Source organism: Tyto alba, unplaced genomic scaffold, assembly GCF_018691265.1.
Source record: "Tyto alba isolate M040663 unplaced genomic scaffold, T.alba_DEE_v4.0 Super-Scaffold_7, whole genome shotgun sequence".
Lineage (NCBI taxonomy): Eukaryota > Metazoa > Chordata > Aves > Strigiformes > Tytonidae > Tyto > Tyto alba.
The window spans coordinates 24,134,629-24,155,468 of NW_024881328.1; the positions used below are offsets into that span (position 1 = coordinate 24,134,629).

Here is a 20,840-nt window from a genome sequence, read left to right on the forward strand (position 1 = left end):
TATTTTAAGAATCTCTTATAAGGAATGACTTGAGATGCCTGACTTTCTAGAAAGTGCTAAGCAGTCATCCACCAAAAATAAGACTTTTTTTTTTTAAAAAAAAAAAAAAAGCTTCTCAGCTTGGGCTCCCAATTTCAACAATTACTTCTTGCCAGTTTTAACCAAGATATCAGTCTGCACTTAGAGCGCATTTATTAAATCTGAAATTATCCTTGCCTAGGGGGAAGAAACCAACAAAACCCACGTGGCAGTGTAGACTTGTGTCTTCCTGTCAGCTTTGCCTCCAGGGAGAGCTGGTACCTGTAAATCTGGCAGCTACAAAGCTGGCAGGGTAACTGGTGGCTGTTCTCAGAAACTGCCCAGCCTGAGATGTGCAAGCTTTGTCAGTACTGTGTGACTGTGCATTTGTTCCAGCTCCAGTTATGCAACTCATCAGCTCCTTTGCCTATAGTATAGGACCCAGAGTGTGTGCTGCTGCTCCTCCCAAATCAGTCAATCAGTGCTTTCACCCACTCTTTGTAGCCCTGCTCTCTGTCATTGTCTTCACTCAGGTTATTCCAGGCAGGACTGATAGTAGTGTTGACTGTGCCCACTTAGTGTCAGCCCTGCCTTACGCTTCCCAGTATACCCTTGAGAAAGAAGGACCAAGCAAAACTCAGGAAAATGTTTTGTAAGAGAATCCTAAATAAGCCATAAAATATTGTAATTAATGCAGCATGGGGATGTTTGCCCTTCATCTCTTCCTAAAAATAGACTTATTTTAGCAAAGGCACATTACGCACCTACCTGTCCGTTGGGCAGTATGTAGCAGCAAGCAGTACCCTGGCGTGTTGGTGGGGAGCCACTCTGGCAGCTTCCTCACCATTTGGGAGGCTCTTGAATCCCCTCAACAGTTCACACCCACAGGAGTGGTTACAAAAGATGCACCTGTAGCAATAAGAACGGTGTAAGGGCTTTTGGAAGGTTCTCTTTCCCCAAACCTGTCCCAGTTTGGTGCCACTTGTCTGTCCCAGTTGGTGCCAATGATGAATTCTGTGCTCTGTACCCCTGGTGTGGCATGCTCCGTGACCCGAGAGGTTTGTGCTCTTCCAGGGTGTGTTCAGAGGGTCTGCTCAGCTGTGGCAGGTCCAGCAGCATCATGCACGTAGGGGCATGACTGCTGCCTCCCCCAGCACCCCTGTCAATTCAGGGGGACTCCGCTGGATTTCCACACCAGGACTAGATCAACAAGTGCAAGCGACGTGCTGCCAACCAGGCAGCTGCTGCCGTGCTGCTCAGTGTGCCCAGGTTGCTGCTCCATGGGCACTGGGCTGGGGGCCAAAGCTCACAAACACGCCGTGGCTGGGGCGAGTGCTGTCTATTGCAAAGAAAATCTGTGTAGCTGATCCAACTGCCCGTTGCCTAAAATCATGGAGATGGACCAAAAAATGACAGACAAAGCCCCCAGTTACAGCCGAATAGTAGCATTACAGTATAAGAGAGCTTGTCTTTTTTTTTTTGTTATGCATTTGACACTTTTTCATGCTGTTTGACATTTAAAATAAAGAAATTGTCTTTCTTTTATAATGTGGAAATCACTTGGATCTTCCTGGGAGAGACACCTCAGCATTGTTCCTAATTGTTTTTGTGCTCCCAAATTAAAATGCACGTTTTAATTGCGGCATCTGTAATTTTAGCAGAAATGGTATAATTACAGGCATGAGAGAGAGAGAGAATGTGCATCATCCTCTTATTATGTATCTACATTTTGTTTCAACCTTTTGTCTCAACCTTGTCTGGGGTCTGTCAAACAGACTAACAGTCAGCGTGCTTTCAAGAAACACATTTAACTGTGGCTTTTTCAGTTACTATCCTACTGCATAGCTTCCTTTTGGGACTTAAGGGGAAAGTAGAAAACACAGAGAAGTTTTAACTGCTCTCTGTGACTAGTGAGCACAGTGGGTAAGGGATGGAGAGCCGTGGAACAGAAAGTTCAGAAAATGAGCCCAGGACAGAAAACTGCAGACACTGCTGACATGAGCTTGGCTGCCAGGCAAGACATCCTGGTCTAGCCTCAATCTTCACTTCCTCCCCTAGTTGCTCCTGAGGTAGTTAAGTGAGAGGTTTTTCTGAAAAGTCTGTCCTTCTCTGCAAGAGGGGAACTGCAGCCAGAAACCCATTTTTGATGGGCAGCTAAACAGCTTGTTCACACATTAAAGAGTTTGGGTTACTACCTGTAAAAGGCCATCTTGTCTAATTACCAGTTGTTAATGGGTCCAGCATTCTCTCTTTGGCAGTATTTTCCTTCTTAGCTTGAGGAAAACGTTATTCTTTAGAGTTACTAATGTTGTTTCATGCTCTTACTGGGTACCAAAAGGTTTTACTGGTAGATATGGGAGACTAAGCTAAGGCTTGAGTCATACTAGCTTACGCGACTCTTCCCAAACTGACATTTTCTTCAATGGCAAGAACAAAAAAATACCATTTACAAATTTAGTCTTGTAGGATGCAGTGTTCAGAAAGCAGCTTCCCAATTTCTTTTGCTTGCAGTCTTTTAATTGAAAAAAATCCTGCAAATAATTTTACACAGTAATAGTTGTATATGAATTCAAGTGCTGTGTTTTGGTTTTTTCTTTCTTTTGTCTTCAGAAAAGGCCATCTTTCAAACAGATCATTTCAATCCTGGAATCTATGTCAAATGACAGCAGCCTTCCAGACCAGTGTAACTCATTCCTGCATAACAAGGCGGAGTGGAGGTAAGTTTCCTTCCTCCCAAGATGAAATGATGTGGTTTTCCTTTGAAATGGTGCGAGTCCATATTCTTTTCAGAAAGACATCAGACTCCAATGATGTATTAGTAGAAAATATCTGTGCTTGAGGTATTTTTAGAATGTAACTTACCTTGTTTTTCAGGAATGCCCAGAATGTTGTGGAACTTGTATTAGGAGCCAATACACTTAGCTGTACCCTATATTTATTATTAAAGTGGTTTAGGTATCATGATATTTATGGTTTTGTGATTCACCTCTTAAAACTAATTGTGTCTTGTCAGTCAATAGTGTGAGGGCAAAACAACTCAGATACAAGTGTTTGATGCAATTTTCACAAAAAGTGTATAGGTATATTTTTATATATATTAAAAAAAAAGTTTAAAGGTAATTTAAATTTTTTCAAATCAAGCCTCCATTTGTCTTCACTTGTACATGTTCTGCCATTTTTTGTGCATTCTCTCCTTTGTATTGATCTTGTATCCACACATTCAGCATATGCCCAGGCCAGCCCTACGTTTGCACAGCACACCAGCATCGCTTGAGCATATGATTTTATCTATTGCTGCTTGTAATTTTTATTCATAAGTTATTATAAATGGAGATGAGGTTTGAGAAAATCTTACTACATGACACAGTTTTACAGTCAGAGTTTCACCCTGTTTTCTGTATGTGCCAAAACTTCAAAAACCTGTCCCCGAAGCTTGTCAGTTAGACAGCTTGCTGCTTTGCAGTACATCCTTCTGTTTGGAAAAGAAAATTGCAAACAGATCTGCATAGGCAGAAGAGTTTTACCAGGCGATCGTGCCTCAGTCTATATTAAGAAGCGTTGGCCCTGCTCCAGGTAAGCTGGGAGCAGAAATACCGGAAGATTCCCGGCCTGCAGTCAGCGCGGGAACCGAAGGAACTTGGAGCCGGGGGTGGGGGCAGGCCGGGGAAGGGCACAGGGCAGCGAGGCTTGTGTCGAACCCGGCCATCCCGCACCGCCTCCGCAGGCTCCCCGAGAAAAGCAGGGCGCACAGCCTTCCTGGGGGCGAGTGGAAAAAGTGAGGCGGCGCTGGGCCGCTCCCCCGGTCACACGGCGGGAGTATAAATAGTGCTGCCCTGACTCAGCACCGCGGCCCCGGGCCCGGGCCCGGCCGCGGCCACGGGCAGCGGCGGCGGCAGCGCGCCACCTGCTGGCGGCAGCGCCCACCTGCGCCTCCCGCGGGGGGAGGGCGGCCCGTGGCTCTGCCCCGACGCCCCGCTGGCCGCGGCCGCCGCGGCGGGAGGCCCCCCCCGCCCCGCGGCGGCTCCTTGCGCTGTGCTCGGCCTTCCCTGCCGCCGGCCCAGTGCCTGTCGGCCACTTTGTCCCTGGCGTTGATTTTACGGTGTATCAGGATGCCCTCTTGGCCCCCCTGCCCCGATCCGTATTCTAAGGCCTGGGACAAATGTCGGGTTTTCAGAGTATAAACATCTATTTCTTGGCCACTGTGATTCATGCAGACTCTGGACATCATATTGTGGTTTTGGCAGCAGGCGGGAGGGGTGGAAGAAAAATAACCCTCAGAGAAGAGCTTCTTGATACACACCTATATATTAAAAATATTTATTTAAAAGTTGAGCAAGTACTCAAATATAGGAAAAAGAACTCCTAAAATCTTGCCGGTACAGCAGAATAAATGCTGTACTAGTTGACATTTGGTAACATTAAACTTACATTCTTTTACTAAATCGATTCATTTCTTGGAGTGCAACTCAGGTAGCCCAGGTGTTTCTTACAGATTTTATTTTGATGCACCTAAATTGCTCAGATGAGAAATGCTGAAAAAACAAGCCATTAATGAAAAGCCATGTTGAAATAAAAAGTTCTTTGCCACTATTAAGTCACGGGAAAGCTTCTTACCATGGAGACTTATGTTAAATTTAGCTTTTTACTTGGAAATAAGGCAATATGAGAGAGAAAATACAAATTCATGATGGGGCATGATTTGCCTGAAAGAGAAGATGATTTCTGAATTATGCCAAAATGAAAACACGAAGTGCAGAAAGAGCAAAAGTCGTGCGGGGACTTGCTCAGAAGCTGGGTAAGAGGGGCATTCTTACCTGAATTCTGGTAACGGCTGCCTTTCCTGATGCAAAAGCCATGTATATATGGAGACACTCGTGAAGGTTAAGCGAAATTAACAGATAGTATGCAAAATGTATGCAAGTTAAAGCAGATGAAAGACTTGTATGCATAAAGTGATCCCAAGGGATAAACTAAAACATGCTAAGACCATGTCTGAGACCAGTTGCACAAAAGTTTAATGTATTTTAACTTTTGAATTGAAAAATCTTTGCTTTTACTCATTGCTTTAGTTTGTAAAAATATTTTTTATCCTACAGTGATTTGCAGAGAGGTAGTTGAACCAGTAATAGGAAAAGAATGAGAGGTATTACTAAGAAAGAGGGGATTTTAATGAAGCCTGGCTATCAGTGCCCTGGAGAAGGGTGGGCTTGGGTAAAGCGAAGGTTACGCTTGTTCCTTTGAGGGACCTTCAAATTAGTGATCCAGATACTGAACTTTCACAGGGATACTGCACTTATCAAAGCAAATCGAAGCTCAGATGAGCTGTATTACTTTTTTGTCCCATTCTTAGAAAAAGGCAAGGTGAGGTTCTTTTTGTGTAGAGATGTGCAAAAAAATGCATCAGTAACAACGAGTAACCAGAATCCTCAACGTCTCTGACTGGCTGGCATGAAAATGGAGAGTGGGCTGAGTCTGTACGTGACCGGGACCTGTTGGACTGGTTGGAGCGAGTCTAGAGGAGGCCACAAAGATGATGAGAGGGGCTGGAGCACGTCCCTTTGAGGACAGGCTGAGAGAGTTGGGGTGGTTCAGCCTGGAGAAGAGAAGACTCCAGGGAGACATTATAGTGGCCATCCAGTATTTAAAGGGCGCTACAGGAAAGCTGGGGAAGAAGGGCATGTAGTGATAGGACAAGGAGTAATGGCTTTAAACGGAAAGAGGGTAGATTTAGATTAGATGGAAGGAAGACTGTTTTTGTTGTCAGGGTGGTGAGGCCCTGGCACAGGGTGCCCAGAGAAGCTGTGGCTGCCCCCTCCCTGGAAGGGCTCAAGGCCAGGTTGGACGGGGCTTTGAGCAGCCTGACCTGGTGGAAGGTGTCCCTGCCCATGGCAGGGGGGTTGGAACTGGATGATCTTTAAGGTCCCTTCCAACCCAAACCATTCTGTGGTTCTGTGACTGTCAGAGGTGATAAGATAAATGACACTTTGACCTAGCTTGAATGTGGTCTTATTTGCAACATTTACTGGTCTTGATGTTTATATTAATAATACATTTTAATCTGCCTGTTCTGTCATTTCTTTAAATAATTCAGTATCTTATTTCCTAACTGTTCTAACGTTCACATTTTTATTATTATTTAATCGAATAGGGGCATTGTCTTATGACTAAGTTGCACAGGTCTGCTTTATGTTTAAATTCGTATTCTGTGATCTTTTGGGAGCTGTTTCTCAAGTCACTTTTATTACGGTAGGAAAAAATTACTATTGAAGTAATGATGTTCCAATTCAGTGAGAGATCACATTTGTCTGCTTTTAGTCACATATACTAACTGCATTTCTCTTTCCATCCTCTTCCCACAAGCGGCTGTTCTAATGATTAAAATAGTCTATTAGTGATACTTATATTAGTGTATGAGTAGCAATTCAGGACATACAAACAAATGCCGGTCGTTGTTTTTAATCTGTGACCATTTATCATTATAGTTTCTAATAATACTGTATACATTCTTCAGTGTCACAGAATGAGATTATTCTAGAAAAGCCAGTAAGCTCTGACTGCAGAACTACAGAAGCAAACAAATTCACATGCCCCACCATGTATAATGTTTCAAGCTGCTTCATTTATGAAGTAAGACTCATTAACTGGGCAATGTACGGTAGCTTTCTCTTTAATTACACAGTTTTATTATACAGTGGAATTATTTTTCAGAATGCAACTGTTTTCGCACTGACCTTTTATTATAAGAGAAGTTTCTGTCTAATGAAGAGAGCTAATTACAGCACAAAATAGACTTTTGACATATAGAAAGCTATTGTTACCAGGACTTCTAGTACAGAATGTTATTTAAAAGAGAACTTCATTTACATATTTTAAAAATTACAGAGTTGCATATAAGTAGCGGTGATGTTGAGAGACAAGCTAAGAAAAGCAGTACTTGCAACTATCCTCAAATTGCTCTGTAGTTCCCACAGTAGTTTGAATACTATACGTTGCACCTGACAGGAAGGGTTTATGATAGGAAATGAATGTTTGCAGAGGAGTCACTTTCTGACATTCTGTCCAGTGCTTTTTAGTTTTGTTCCTTTATTGTCTCTTATATGGGATGTGTGACCACTTCCCACCCAGCACAGAGATCAGCCTTGACCTTTGCATGCCTAAATACAAGAGAGAATTTTGCTTGAAATCTGAAGCATAATAATTCTGAGGGGCATTTGTTCTGACCACCACATCGAACAGCTCACTCAGCAGGATTTAAGTGTGATAAATGCCCTTGCCCCAGGTGGCTGATTTTTGCAGTAGAATTAAGCGCGGTGGTAGAGTTTGCAGTAGAGTTTGCTGTAGAGTTTGCTAGTTATTCCAGCTATGAATCCTTTTACTGTACTTTGTAAGCATTACTCTCTGATAGAGATGTCTTATTAAAATAAGAAATCTCTACAATTTGGAGTATTTAAATTATTTCTTTTACTTGAATAAGCTATTTGAATATACATTTTCCCACATTGAGAGCCTGAACTCCTTTAAGTTGATAGTAGAGAAGAGCTTAATCATTCCATGATGGGACAAAAGATTTACAGGAGGAAAAAAAAAAAAATTTTTTTTCCAAGTAGAAAGACAACTAACTCTGTTAGTCTTTTTATTTTCTTTTTGATAACATCAGAAGGAACAGATTTTGTTTGCAGTATGTTTACAAAGTCAAAATGTTGTGAAAGTTTGAGCAGAAGATTTGGCATTGCAGAGTCCCAGTAGCTATCTTCAGAGCTCTCTTTAGGATCTCTATCTCCTTAGGAGCTCACTCTCTCCAGGTGGAAAAAGAGACCTGTGATTGACTATTCCCCCAATGTGAATAGGAAACAGTTGAAGGAATAGTCTGGACACAGGTGCCAGGCAGTGCACAGTCTCCCAAACAGTCACAGAAACGGTTTGTTAAATGCGAATACAACCTCTGATACAAATTGGAGGTTTTTCTTTGGCTATCTCACACGCAAAAAATGTGGTTGAATTTAGTGACGGAATTATTTTTTCTGTACCTTCTAGTATACACCCATGCATTTATAGAGCAAAACTTGTTAAACTCTTTTCCAAGAGCAGTTTGGTTCATGTGTTTAAAAGATATTGTTGATCAGAAAGCATGTCAAAGGAAACCACAGTTAAGGGATGAGGTACATGCAATGCAACCCAATAAAGATGGTATCTGAAGCTTCTTAGAGTAGTGCCTTCTGTTTCTGCTTTTCTTACTTTTCACACTTTTGCATGTATGGTGAGAAGCAGGGAAAAGTAAACCAAATCCTATTATTAACTGTTCTTAACTTGAGAAGCTTGTATTTGTAACAATTTGCAGAGCTGGTCATATCATGGTTTATATTCTTGCTCTTACATCTTCACCTAGAGAAACAGGAAAGTAAGTGGGGAAAACACCTCAGTGCTGCTTCTATGTATTTTGAGTGTAAGTCCAAATAATATTTATAGCCAAGTTATAAACCCCAGGCAAATGGGCTTCTTCGACTGCCCATACTGTGTTGCTGATGATTGTCCTGTTACCAGTTCTTAATGCAGCTTCTTTATGAATAAGATCGTGTTTCATGATGTTGAGAGAAAAGATAGCTTTTTAGTTTTTAAAATGTTGTTATTCTATGGCATTTTACTCTTAAATGTTATTTTTCTTCAACTGAAGGTATTATGGTTATTCTCAAGTATAAATATTGCCAGTTGTTCTTAAAGCTCTGAAAGGCTTTGCATTTGGTAATTAAATGAACTGCTTGAGTTAGTATTGTACTTTTCAGCCTTCCACATTTAATTAACATTCAAGTGGGAATTATGAACAATTTATATCTGTCAGGAAAAGACAAGACGTAACAAATTGTCTCCATGCAGATGTGAAATTGAGGCAACCTTAGAGAGACTAAAGAAACTGGAGCGTGATCTGAGCTTTAAAGAGCAGGAACTAAAGGAACGGGAGCGACGTTTGAGGATGTGGGAGCAGAAGTTAACCGAACAGTCCAATACTCCTGTAAGTAGACAATAATTCAACCTTTCATCTTATTTCAGAAAGTATTTGGAGCTTTGTCTATGTAAACCTAAAGACACACAAAGAAAATAGTGCCTCTTTTTTCTTCCGCTGTTCCTTTGGGCCAGTTAAAGTCTATTTTATTACATCACTGTGAATAACTATACTATTTTTTAAAATTTCATCCAATACATTAGATATAAGATATTGCTGATAGTTCATATTGTGCCATGGGCACTGAAGTATTTTCCCATTGATTTGATTACAGTTCTCAGCTTTAAAAGTTGATGCATTTGATAAATTAATTTTCAAAGTAGGAAGTTGTTTAGTGGGTGCAGGATTTGGTCTTAAATGTAAGAATCATTTGTTTCTTGCAGAAGAAGGCTTGAGAAACTTATGTAGATTTTTTTTTTTTTAATTCTGTTCTTTGAGAAGAAGCAAATTTCCATTCTGTGAAAAAGGGGGTCAAAATTTGAAGTGTTAATTTAGGGCTTTGTTCATAATTATAGTTAACATACTTGTACTGGCCAGTCATTAACTGTTAGGATTGCTGCATTTCTATGAATAAATTGAACAAAAAAAACTTCCTTGGATTATCTTGAATTTCTTAACGAAATACAATGTCTTGACTACTGATTGGCAGAGGGAGGACCACAGGGTTATTGCATGGCTAGACATATTACAACATAATTATTGTTAAGAGAAATACCACATTACCTACTTGATTTTAAAGCACTAGCCAAACCAAATTCAAATTGAGATTGCAGTAGCATATGATTTTTTTGTATGCACAATTTTTTCATACTTATAACCTTGATTCCAGCCAGACTCATTTGCATATAACTTGGTTTTAAGGCATAGCTTATTGCTGTTGTTTGAATAAAGTTGCATTCATGTTTCAGCCGTGAACATACAGTAATGAAATCATGAAGAATGAGTGTTTTCCTATGTGCAGATACTGTATGTTCTCAGTAGATATCTGTATGCCTGCTTTAACGCTTGCAAACTTCCAGTAACTGAACTGTGGGCCATCATCTATCCTGAGCACAGCATGAGACACAGCCTTAATGAGCAAAGCTTTTCACAAGCAAGGCCCTAGGGTTTTTTATGCTGTACTTGCTTATGACTTCTACTTTTCAGTTAGAGCTGGCATTGCTGAAAGAATAAAGCATTGTGCTAAGGCGTATTGTGCTAAGCATGAACTATCTTTCTGCATAACATTAACCCAACTCTCCTATTGCATTTAAATGCAATTTCTTCTAATAGAGAAATATAGGTTTGTTTTTTCCATAGATCTTTAGTGAACTGTTACATGGAACAGCTTTTAAAAAAAGCCCTTTTGTTGGAAAAAAATTGACATACTGGCAAAAATTGGCTTGTTCAAGCAGGATTGTTTTTTCTATAGAAAATGCAGTTCTACAAGGCACTGATTACAAATACAACTATAATTTAAATTTATAGTTGTAAATCATTTGCAAATTATCCCTAGGCATTCTGTTTGCATGCTGTAATCCTTGGAGTCAAGTGTGTCTCACTCCATTGGTTCAGGGTATGTCTGCTCAGCAGCATCAAACTGGAGGATTGCAACAGGGAGGTGCACTGCACCATTTTAAGCTACCTTGGCTGTAAAAGCAGTAGTAAAGATATGGCAACCACAAATAATGCAGCTTAGGGTGCCCACTAGGCTTATACCTGGTTCTTAACCAACACTAGATCTTGTTGTGTCTTAGCTGGTACTGTCATCCGTGCTCTATGCTCTGCAGTCACTTCTTCATTTTGCTCTGCAGCAAAGACAAGAGGCCAGCAGATACTATTAATGTGGTGTGCACAAGGAGAAACTGAAAGCAAGAGAAAGGGGAACAGGGAAGCTGTCTCTGCTACTTGATTCTCCAGTGTTTTAGGGTTGGTAGAAACTTCAACCTGCGTGGTAGGTAGCTATGAGTGGCAGGCTGCTCCTACTTCAAAGATTAAAGTATAGCTTTACACACATCAGCATGAGAGGAGGATGAGCTCAATCTTTAGGAAGACTTCTGTGAAAGTAGTGTTTCTCCCTGCTCTTGTTTTGACCCTGTTTCTGCTGTTCCTTACACAACAGGCACCTTTAAGTCTGATCTCTGCAAAATCCCTTTGTGCAGATCTCCAAGAGCCTCTTGCACAAGGGAATCTGGAACCTTTTGGAGGACTAAAATACATCCATAGCTCTAGTGAAGTGGGAGAGTTCTTTCAAAAGAGGACCTGACTTTAAGAAGGGAGTGTATGTAGCTAAGCTGAAGCTCATATTTAGACGAAGACAGCGAGCAAGACATGATATCCAGATATTCACCTGTGGTGCCATGCACCTGCAGGTGATTATTTAAGAAGAACAGTGGCTTGCACAGAGTTTGGGGATCCCAGCCATCTGTGAAGTCTCTTCCTGATATTTATTGTATGCAATGTGACACCAAAGGCAGGCCCTGTCTCAGAGAGCTCCTACATTCTCCAGATAGTGAGATGGCAAAATATGGAAGAAGTAAGGGGATTATAACTTGCAAAAAGAGCCACAGTTATGGCCGGCAGCTTACCCACTGCCAGGCATTGCACAAACACTGACCCAGAAATGTGTTTGAGAGGAAAGCTGTTTTGCTGCTCTGTTGATTTTTATAGGGAATTCTTCCCGTATGTCAGGGGATGCTTTTCCATGGATCTAAAGTGACTAAAACTCCAGTAGCCGACGGAAGAACTACCTAGCACTGAATCGTGTGTGCTGGGCATCTAATTTCTGTGGCTAGACCTTGTTTTTAAAATATTCCTTCTCTTTATCAGTAGGAGCTTTTGCTGTCCTTGGTCTGAGTAGTGCTCTGGCAATGGTGTCATTGTTTTTTCCCTGTACAGCTAGGTGTACAGAAGCTTAGCTGCAGGTTCTTTCATCACTTAGCCATAGAACATGTAATGAGTGTTTAGGGCACCCCATCTCCCCAACTTCTTAATTTTATTTTCCTTTCTTAAACCATGATCACTAACTTGTTAACCACAACACAAATAGAAAGCCTATGTAAGTAGGGAAAACTCAAAAGGAACAAAAGACAGATACTGTCCTTTTTAATGATAGACGATTTGTCAATGTAAGTGGTTTTAGCAAGAAATGGGCACTCTTTGAACAGCCTGGCCATGAAGCCTCCTGTGTTACAGACCAGGGCATCATCATAATCACCTCTGTACCTTTTGACCAACTGGTGTTGACTATTTGGTCAGTTTTCTGATTAGGTTAAAAAAAGATGTGGAAAACCATGAATTTTGGGCATGTAGTTCTGCAAACAGCTTTGGAAAGAAAGGCCAGTGCTCACACACAGCTCCTTTGCTGTTGCTTTAGTAGGTAGTTTAATTTGGGATGAAACTCCTGAGTTTTTACTCCCTGTGGAGAACAGTCAAGCATGCCACAGAGGTTACTAGCCTGGCCACTTTGAAGAGGCATTAATCATTATTTAGCTGGAGAGGGCACATTTCATTTGTTATTACAAACAGACTGGGTCAGGAAAATGCCATTATCTGTAGCTGAAGATTAAATCAGTAGAGATTTAATATGATGTACAACCAAATGGCAGATACCTATTGATATTGCTTAAAAAAAAAAAAAAAAAAAAAAAAAAAGAGGGAGTAGGGGTGGGGGGAAGATAACGAAGCTGAAGAAGCTGACAAGCCGGCCAAACAGCACCTCTTCCCCTGCCTGCCTCTCCCTGGGACAGCTTCCAGAAGCAAGGTGCTGGTGTGGGCTGGAAGCCAGTTCCCATGTCCTTTGCATTGGTGAGAGGTTAATTTCTGGTTGTGGCCATCGCAGGGTGAACCCTTCCTCTCCCTTTGAGCATATGTTCAAAACCAGTCTGCACAAATGATACTGCTGCTGTTATTTCTGGTATTTAGAGGGCTGCTATTTCTGCACCAACTTTGGGAGCTCACTTGGGTTCTCTGATCTTAATGTGATTTATTCTTCAATCCTGAAAGGTTCAGTTAAGCAACTCACTCAGACTTCTGTTGTACCCACATTACCTTGGGAGCCAGTCCACTTGTCTGGGAAATGTCACATTCTGGTTTACACTGTACAAAATGAAGGATTGAAGAGTTTAAACCTTCTTTTGTTTTGAAAGCTCTGCTACCTGTGGTTCTTGTCATGCAACTCAGTGATTTTTGCACTTTTGTTTAAGAACAATGACCCCAGAGTGAAGCTGTCTGGTTTAATGAATTCTTACTTGATCTCTGTGTTTAGATTCACTAATCATTGTGCTTTCTGTTGATTGCCAACTAATCTGGTGGTGTCGTTTTCCTCGATTTTTAAATTGATTCTAACTTTCACTTTTGCTCTGTCCTTTCCTCCTTTAAATAGTTTTTCTTACCTCTTGCTGCAAGAATGTCTGAGGAGTCTTACTTTGAATCTAAAACAGAGGAGTCAAACAGTGCAGAGATGTCATGTCAGATCACAGCAACAAGTAACGGGGAGGTAGCTGGCATGAACCAAAGTCTGAAGGCCTTGATGATGACGGGCTTTGGGGATATCTTCTCTCTGAACCAAGCAGGATCTGTCCTGCATTCTGGAATGCAGATAAACATGCAAGCCAAAAAGAATTCTTCTAAAACCACCTCTATGAGAAAAGGAAAGAAAATCAACATGGCTTTGGGTTTCAGTGAATTCGACTGGTCAGATGACGATGATGATGATGATGATTATTTTGATGACACAGATGATAGCAGCGAATGAAACCAGTTATAGAATTAACCCTGAAATCGGTTTTAGCAAAGCAAAACAATAAAGTTTTAGAACAAGAATCCTGTCAGTTTGGTCTGTTTAAATCCTGTAAAAGAAAAAAAAAAAAAAAAAAAAGTGAGACCTTTTCCAGGCTGAGCATGTTTGTGTGTAGAAAGACATGTTGTTTTTGTTTAGATTGTGCTGACTTATTTCTGCTTTGGTGAAATTTGGAACTAAACTTTCCAAACTAACTGTGATTATTATTATTTTGAGAACGCTGATTATATCTATATCTTGATGCCTGATTACAGAAACCATGGCTTGATAAACTTAAGATCTGACAACATTGGGGGAAACGTCAATGCCTTTAATGCCATTAATGTACTTCAGATTTTTCTTTTGTGTTTTTTGTCATTTCCCTTATCCCTTTAATTGTCAATCATATGAATATACTTGTACTTCCAGATTTGCTATTCTCTACAATCCATTCTTTCTTACTGTTGCAGTGAAGGGGTTTGCTGTGTTTCTAATTTAATGCCTTTTTCAAGGTGGCATAGTGGGAAGTCACAAATATGTTTCTAGGAAGAGAGAAGCTTGGTTGAGGGGAAAAGAAGGACTAGCTAAATACACAGTTTAAAAAAACAAATAGCAGCAGAATCCAGATAATCCCTATTAGTAGATGATTTGTATAAATATTCTTTTTTCCCCTCATGTGTATGTGCATGTGTATATAATTCACTCTAGCAAAGCAATCTGTAATCACACCTCTGCATCTATTATCAGATATTGTGATCTAGAAGCTAATTTTCACTTATGTTGATGTAAATCCAGGAAGCCTCATTAACTTTGATGGACTTGTTCTTGTACCTGAGAGTAAAAGTCAGTGTTAGTAAACTCTGATTCGGTTGCATCTCCTAAACCGTATGTGCTACCCTTATGAAAGGACAAAGAGAAGCCACAATGACATTTCAGCTTGGGCCCTACTACTGTGGCTTATGTGAAATTCTTCATGGTGTTGGTAACGTGAAGAATATTTACTAGTCTCTGCGTACCTGTTTTTTGCAGCTAAATCACTTTTAAAATACTGCCACTGCTGTTATGACTTACCGGAAAACTCAGTGTGTAACAATCTGCTGCAATAATTGCCTGCCAGGCACTTACACTGAGAGCAGCAAGAATGTTTCTCCTGATGACCCCTTTAGTGGTGATGCAGGAGGAGGGAGGGAAACCAGTGCAAACAGAAATGCAGGTTAGAAAAGAAGATGTAAAATATTTGCCCAAGGAAGAAGGGCAGCATTTCAAAAGAAAAAATGGTACTGTCTAGTTCAGCTGTAGTGAGAATAAGCCATCAAAATTCCATTCTCAATTACTGGAGGGGTTTCTTTTATGAAAACTTATGTTTTTGAGTGGCTTCTTTAATTATAGGCTTGCCTGTTACACAGCTCTAACCTACATATTATGGTGAGTGTTTTTGTAGATAGCTTAGAGAAAAATGGATACATTAGATAGCAGCAGGCCTGAAATCATTACATGTTCACTCAACAACAAAGTTCTTTGAAGGAGTTTTTGTAGAGTATCGAGTGGGCACCTCTTCGGGTTGTGAGAGAGAGTTGTTTTATCCGTAAGCAGCAGTACTGGTCTGGTAACCTGCAAGGCAGCAAGTGCTGTGCTTCGACCTAGCCTACACCACTCAGTTTGCACAGGATTAGACTCTCCGAGATGCTTAATTTCTGTAGGATGTCATTCCACATTCCACCCTCTTCCTAACAGTTGCAAATCCATTAGCTTGAAGTTAACCCTCTTGTATCAGGAAGCTTTTTTCATGACAGAATTGTAATTTAAATGATGTAATAAGTTTACAGAGTATCCCAAGGAGAAACTTGCTCCTTTGGCACAGGTAGGAATGGCTTCGTAGGTCCATCAAAGCAACCTGATTTTAGGGAGAAAAAGGGACATTGAAGGGCAAATAATTAAATGGCAATAAGAGCAAATAGGCTGTTTCCAGTGCAGGTTTGTACTGTTTTTGTAAGTCTACGTCTGCTAACACCCACAGCAATGATACTATTTTTGTAACTGCCACTTTGCACCCAGGAAAGTTTGATGGATTTGTGTAATCTAATGTGTGCACTTTAGATCTTAAGATGTGTGTCATTGTGCATAAATTACTGTACCACATAAACAGTGTAGAGTTGTACAACTTTAACTGAAAATTAAATTTGGTTCGGTACAGTTAGTATTTAAAAAGAAAAAAAAAAAAATCTGTCCCTAGCATTGATGTTTTGCACTTTCTTAGCATCTGACAATCTCAGAGCGCTTCGTGCACGTTTGTATTTGCATGGGGTTTAACTGAATTTGTAAATCCACACCTTAATCTTCACAGAAGTAAACATGGTCCCTTAGTAGTATGACACAGGGTTTCATAGTTGAAAATTCACAAGACTGAAGTCTGTCTTCAAGGTTTTGTACTTACCCAGGTGTGTAACTTATTTCAGCAAAATATCATCAGAATTTGGTAGCATGCTCATAGAATTTCTGCTGTCTACTTAGTTCCAGTATTTTTTAATGAAACAGATGAATTTTTTTTTCCCCTTTCCCTTTCTTTCCCCATACATTATTTGTCAAAACAAATTAAGCTATATTAAGGAAAAATTTAAACTCTTGTAAAACTTACCTATGTGTTCAAAATAACAAAGGTGTTCTCTGAATTGTAGAGAAGGTGATAGCATATGAGAAACTCTTCTAATGCAGTTCCCTTGAGATAGTGTTATACTTAGGATATTGGCTATGCTTGTTAAAAAAGTAATGGTATTGATTGCATTTTTACTTTCCTGTGATGACTTTCATACCAGATGTCTCCAGTTTATAAGCCAAAAATCATATGTGAGAATCAAGCTGTGTTGTTTCTGCTTCTGATATGCTTCTCAGTAGGTAAAGGTTTTGAAAGTGACTCTGGTGGGCAGGTATGTTGGTTGGAGGAGGTCAAAGTATTTCATCTTCCACACTTGATTCTGCTCTGTAGGGCAACCCAGTCTGTCTTCTACCTGTATCATCACCAGGGTATATAGCTCTCCACAACAATCCACAGACACATAGTGTGTCATCTTATGAAAGCATTAACCAAACCCAGAAGGTGTTTCTCTGGATGCTCTGGGCTGTGAGCAAAGCCAACCAAAGCCTCCCTATGCCTTGGACATCTCTCAGCTCACTAGTCCCCACCAGGCCTTTTGGGATCCCAGTTTCCTCTACCTTTCATAAAGCCCTGGAGGTATCTGAAGTGAAATAATATTGCTGCGTTTGGTGAAGTGGAAAGGTAAGAACAAGGCCCAAGCTTCTCATTTTTATAAGGCTGTTGTATTGCCAACATTGGCTTTAGATGAGTAAATGGCCCGAGGGAAGAATGGTGAGGATTGGCGTTTGACTTGCTTAAAGATACAGGGTGAGCTGGGACTAGGAGAGCATGTCCAACTCCCAACTCCCTTTCTTTTCCTTCAGCAGTGGGGAAAAAATGGAAGGGGGAATTAATGGAGGAAAACTTTTGATCTAGTCATTTTTGTGACGATCACACTGATTTCTTGGGGTAGCAAATGCCCTAAGGTATGGTGTGTAGGTGTGCTGCATCCCCAGCCGGCTGTGTGCTGCCTGAGAGGAGCTTGTCCCCCCGGGAGGTGAGGTCTGGCGGAGCTCCTTGTCACACAGCCATGTTCTTGACTTGACATTTGCTTATCGTTCTCGTGGTTTTGTTAGATGTTGATTCTCTTTCCTTCTGGGTTTGAATGTGGTTATGCTGAGTTAAATATTTGATGCAATAATGATTTATATTGCGATCAGCAGTAGCAGTAAATCCATAGTATGCATATAGCTGTTAAGTATTCAGCAGCATTACTGTGTGTCTTTAGCACTGTAGTTTTTTTTTTTTTTTTTTCTGTAATCAGGCAGCTTTTACAGGTTTTTAATAAGACCTCTAACTTGACAGAGGTTTTAACTACAGTCCTAGGTAGAACGTTCAGCTAGAAAAATAAGTTCATTTAGTAATTTTCACAGCCCTTAAAATGCACTGGTAGGAATCTGGAGGAGAGACCTTTCCCTTTTACCCCAGACTTCGACTTAGTGTACACTGTAAAATCTGCACAGAGATTTCTGATGTGTGAAGATTTAAAATTAAAACTGTAGAACCAACAACCTTCTTTAAACATTTTATATTGTGTGCTAAATATTCATATGCCTTTTAAAGTCAGATATAGTCCACTGCATTTCTTGCTTTTGCACTACTGAAGAAGTTTTGTACTGAATACTAGGAGTCAATGCTACTTACACTTCAGGTGTGAACCTATGAAATTTGAACAGAAAATACTTTCACAGTGTTAGAAAACTTAATTTTCCCTTCTGAAAAAGCAAAGCTGAGCGCAACGCCTGTGCCAAAACTCTTGTGCTGTAAACTGAGTATATCATTTGTGTGGAACATGCAATGTTACACTTCTGTGTGGTAAAACCTTACAGCGTCAGTTATTCTCTTTATTGCACTTGACATATGATGTCTTGTTTTATTCACACTGTGGATTTGATTTTCCAGTGTAAAACCAAAGCAAACAAACACAAAGAAATCATGCAATGTATTCAATTTCCTCAATTGGTGTCATAAACTTTCTTTTGATGTGAACTTTTCCCTTTGCTTCTCTTTGTTCCAAACTTCTATTTTGCAATAAACATTTTGACAGTAAATTTTATGTATCTGTGTCCCTGTGTAAAATGCTGGTGTTTCAAGAGGTTCCTTATTGTCTGCTGGTTTAAGTCACTTTTTGTATTGCTCACTGTGTGACATTTCTCCTTTATTCTCCCATTGTTGTTGTTTTTTTAAAATAAATAATACAGACCATATTTTGCCACTGGTTATATTTAAACATGGGAAAAGCTGAAAAAATCCGTTATGCAACTAAAAATACAATATTGGACTTTTGCAGTAAATGATTCAGTTGAACAAATTACTGTTCCAGGCTTCTCCTGCAGCACTAGCTGGTTTGACTATAAGTACCTACAAAAGGCACGACCCACTGCCTTCCTAAGGATGTTTGCTATTGCCACTTGCCCTCCCTTGCGCTCAAGTGTTGCCCCCAGCACTACTTTTGCCCCACATCATCCTGCCCAGGGTGCAGATAGCTGTTAGCATGGGAAATGCCCGACTAACAGCAAGTAGGTCGAGAAGATTGGCTGAAAGTATGGCGTAGTAGAGTGAAAAAGTCAGGAAGGTCTCTTTCTCTGGCGGATACATCTTCCCTTATGCCACTTCACCCTGATGCATTTGGCTCTGTCGCCTTAGGGGAAGCAGTGGGCAGAGGGGTGGGTTTGAGGGTCTTCTAGGTCCTTCTCACAGAGGTGACCTGAGTTGGTCTCATGGGTGGTTTGTGTCCAGCAAGGTTTGGCTGAGAGGAGGAGGAAGAGGATCTGAAGAGTCCTCAAAGTGGGGTGGACAGAAATAAGTCATAGATAGGGAGGCAGAAGTCAAGGAGTGGTGGGCAGTCACAAGTCCTTTGATGGGAGTTTCACATGGATGCTGCAAAGGGCGTTCCACAGCACTGGCTGAAAGTTCTGGGTGGATTAACCTAGAGCCTGGTCTCGTACCTGGAGAGCCAGGGAAGTGCTCAGGCACATAGCGGGCAACTCTGCCCGGGGCTCAGTGTTCAGCTGGAGTCAGGCAGGGGTGAGTGCCTCGAGGGGGGCGTGCTTGGCTGGGAAGGGGGGCTGGTTTGCTCCTGCATGGCAGGGCTCTCTGGAGGAGGTAACAAAGCCTCGGGGGCTGGTGGGTGACTGAGCAGAGTCTCTCATAAACCTGTGTTATGTACATCAAATAAGTTTGCAACTGCATTATGGTATTGAGCCTTTGGGAGACACTGATGGTCCAAATACATACATACCAATTAATGTTAACCCTTTAGCTGGATAAAAGTGCCAAGAAGGTGAAGCTTGGGAATACCATATGCTTGGATGAGTAAAACAGCAATCAGTGTTACAGCAACATCTTCTCCTGTGTCAGTTTTCAAATCATTCCAGAATTTCACTTAGGGCAGCCATTCTCCTGTGCATCCTCTGTGGTTTCCTTGTGCTTCAAGAGCTAACACCATCTTGCATACAACAAAGTGTGCCCAGTGTGGGCTGCAGCACTGGAGGTGGCTGGGAAGTACTGCACTCCCCCAGCCTCAGGGGAGCAGTTACAAAGTGCTGGCAGAAGCCAAAAGAGACTTGTCTGTACAGAAAGGCTAGCCTCAGTGGCCCAACTCCAAATTCTTTCACTGCTGTCTAGTGACAGTTTTCCTTCCTTTTGCAGAAAATACACCCATCATTCAGGAGAGAATCGTAATCACAGTGTTATTTTCATTGCAGAAATCAGGTGGTACCAAAGCCATAGCAAAAGCCTTCCCGTAGTGTCAAAGCTGAGAGGAGAGGCAGCTAGAGTCCCTCACCATTGAACAGTTTTCTTTTGCTTCCTCAATTGTTTCTATTGGAGATCTGCTGATAGTTTTTTCTATAAAAGATCTGCTGATAATTTATCTATGTAAAACAATGGGATCAGTTCAGTACTGCCACCATGCTGTTAGAGCCAGCCCGTGGTCAGTGTGAGAATCGCAGCCTGAAGTCCTGCCCTTTGCAGGGGAAAAGGAATTGAGTAAAATCGGCCACCAGAATAAAATTTGGGTGGAGGGGACAAAAATGGTCAGATGGTTTTCTTTTCAATTCATATCTCTCATGCAGTTGCTGCCCTCCTTTGATATTTGTGCATGGACCGAAGAAGATGTGGTGAGTATTTTGTGTTAGTGTGGCCAGTGTTGCACTGCTGGAGCTCTCTGGCAAATTACAGTGGGTACAGTGGGAGGGAAAGCTGGATCAGAACATCTAGGTGAGATTTTACTGCTATTTGTTTGGTGAAACTTGTGTCCCAAAAAGGCTTTAAAATGACCATGACTGTTAAAAGGACGCAATCAACCTTCATAAAATAGCCACATTCTCCAATGTCCAGAAAATAATTTGTGCTGGGAGCTGTCAGCAGCCACGAGGGCATTCCTGAGTGATCATTTAACGAACGTGCAAGTGCCCCAAGACCTGTCTAAG

At 41.1% G+C, this 20,840-nt stretch overlaps 1 protein-coding gene across 5 annotated transcripts in view; it reads left to right on the forward strand.

The window, feature by feature from the left end:
• The window catches only part of MAP3K20 (mitogen-activated protein kinase kinase kinase 20), a 94,454-nt gene that overhangs the window by 50,419 nt on the left and 23,195 nt on the right, over positions 1–20,840 (forward strand). For 4 of the 5 annotated variants that reach the window (XM_032989671.2, XM_042808549.1, XM_042808548.1 and 1 more), the window contains exons 10-12: positions 2,629–2,735; positions 8,890–9,025; positions 20,484–20,528. In XM_032989671.2, coding sequence (XP_032845562.1) covers positions 2,629–2,735; positions 8,890–9,025; positions 20,484–20,528 — 288 coding nt within the window. Of the gene's footprint in view, positions 1–2,628; positions 2,736–8,889; positions 9,026–13,379; positions 18,615–20,483; positions 20,529–20,840 lie in introns of those variants that run through there. The other variant, XM_042808550.1, reaches the window with a different exon arrangement.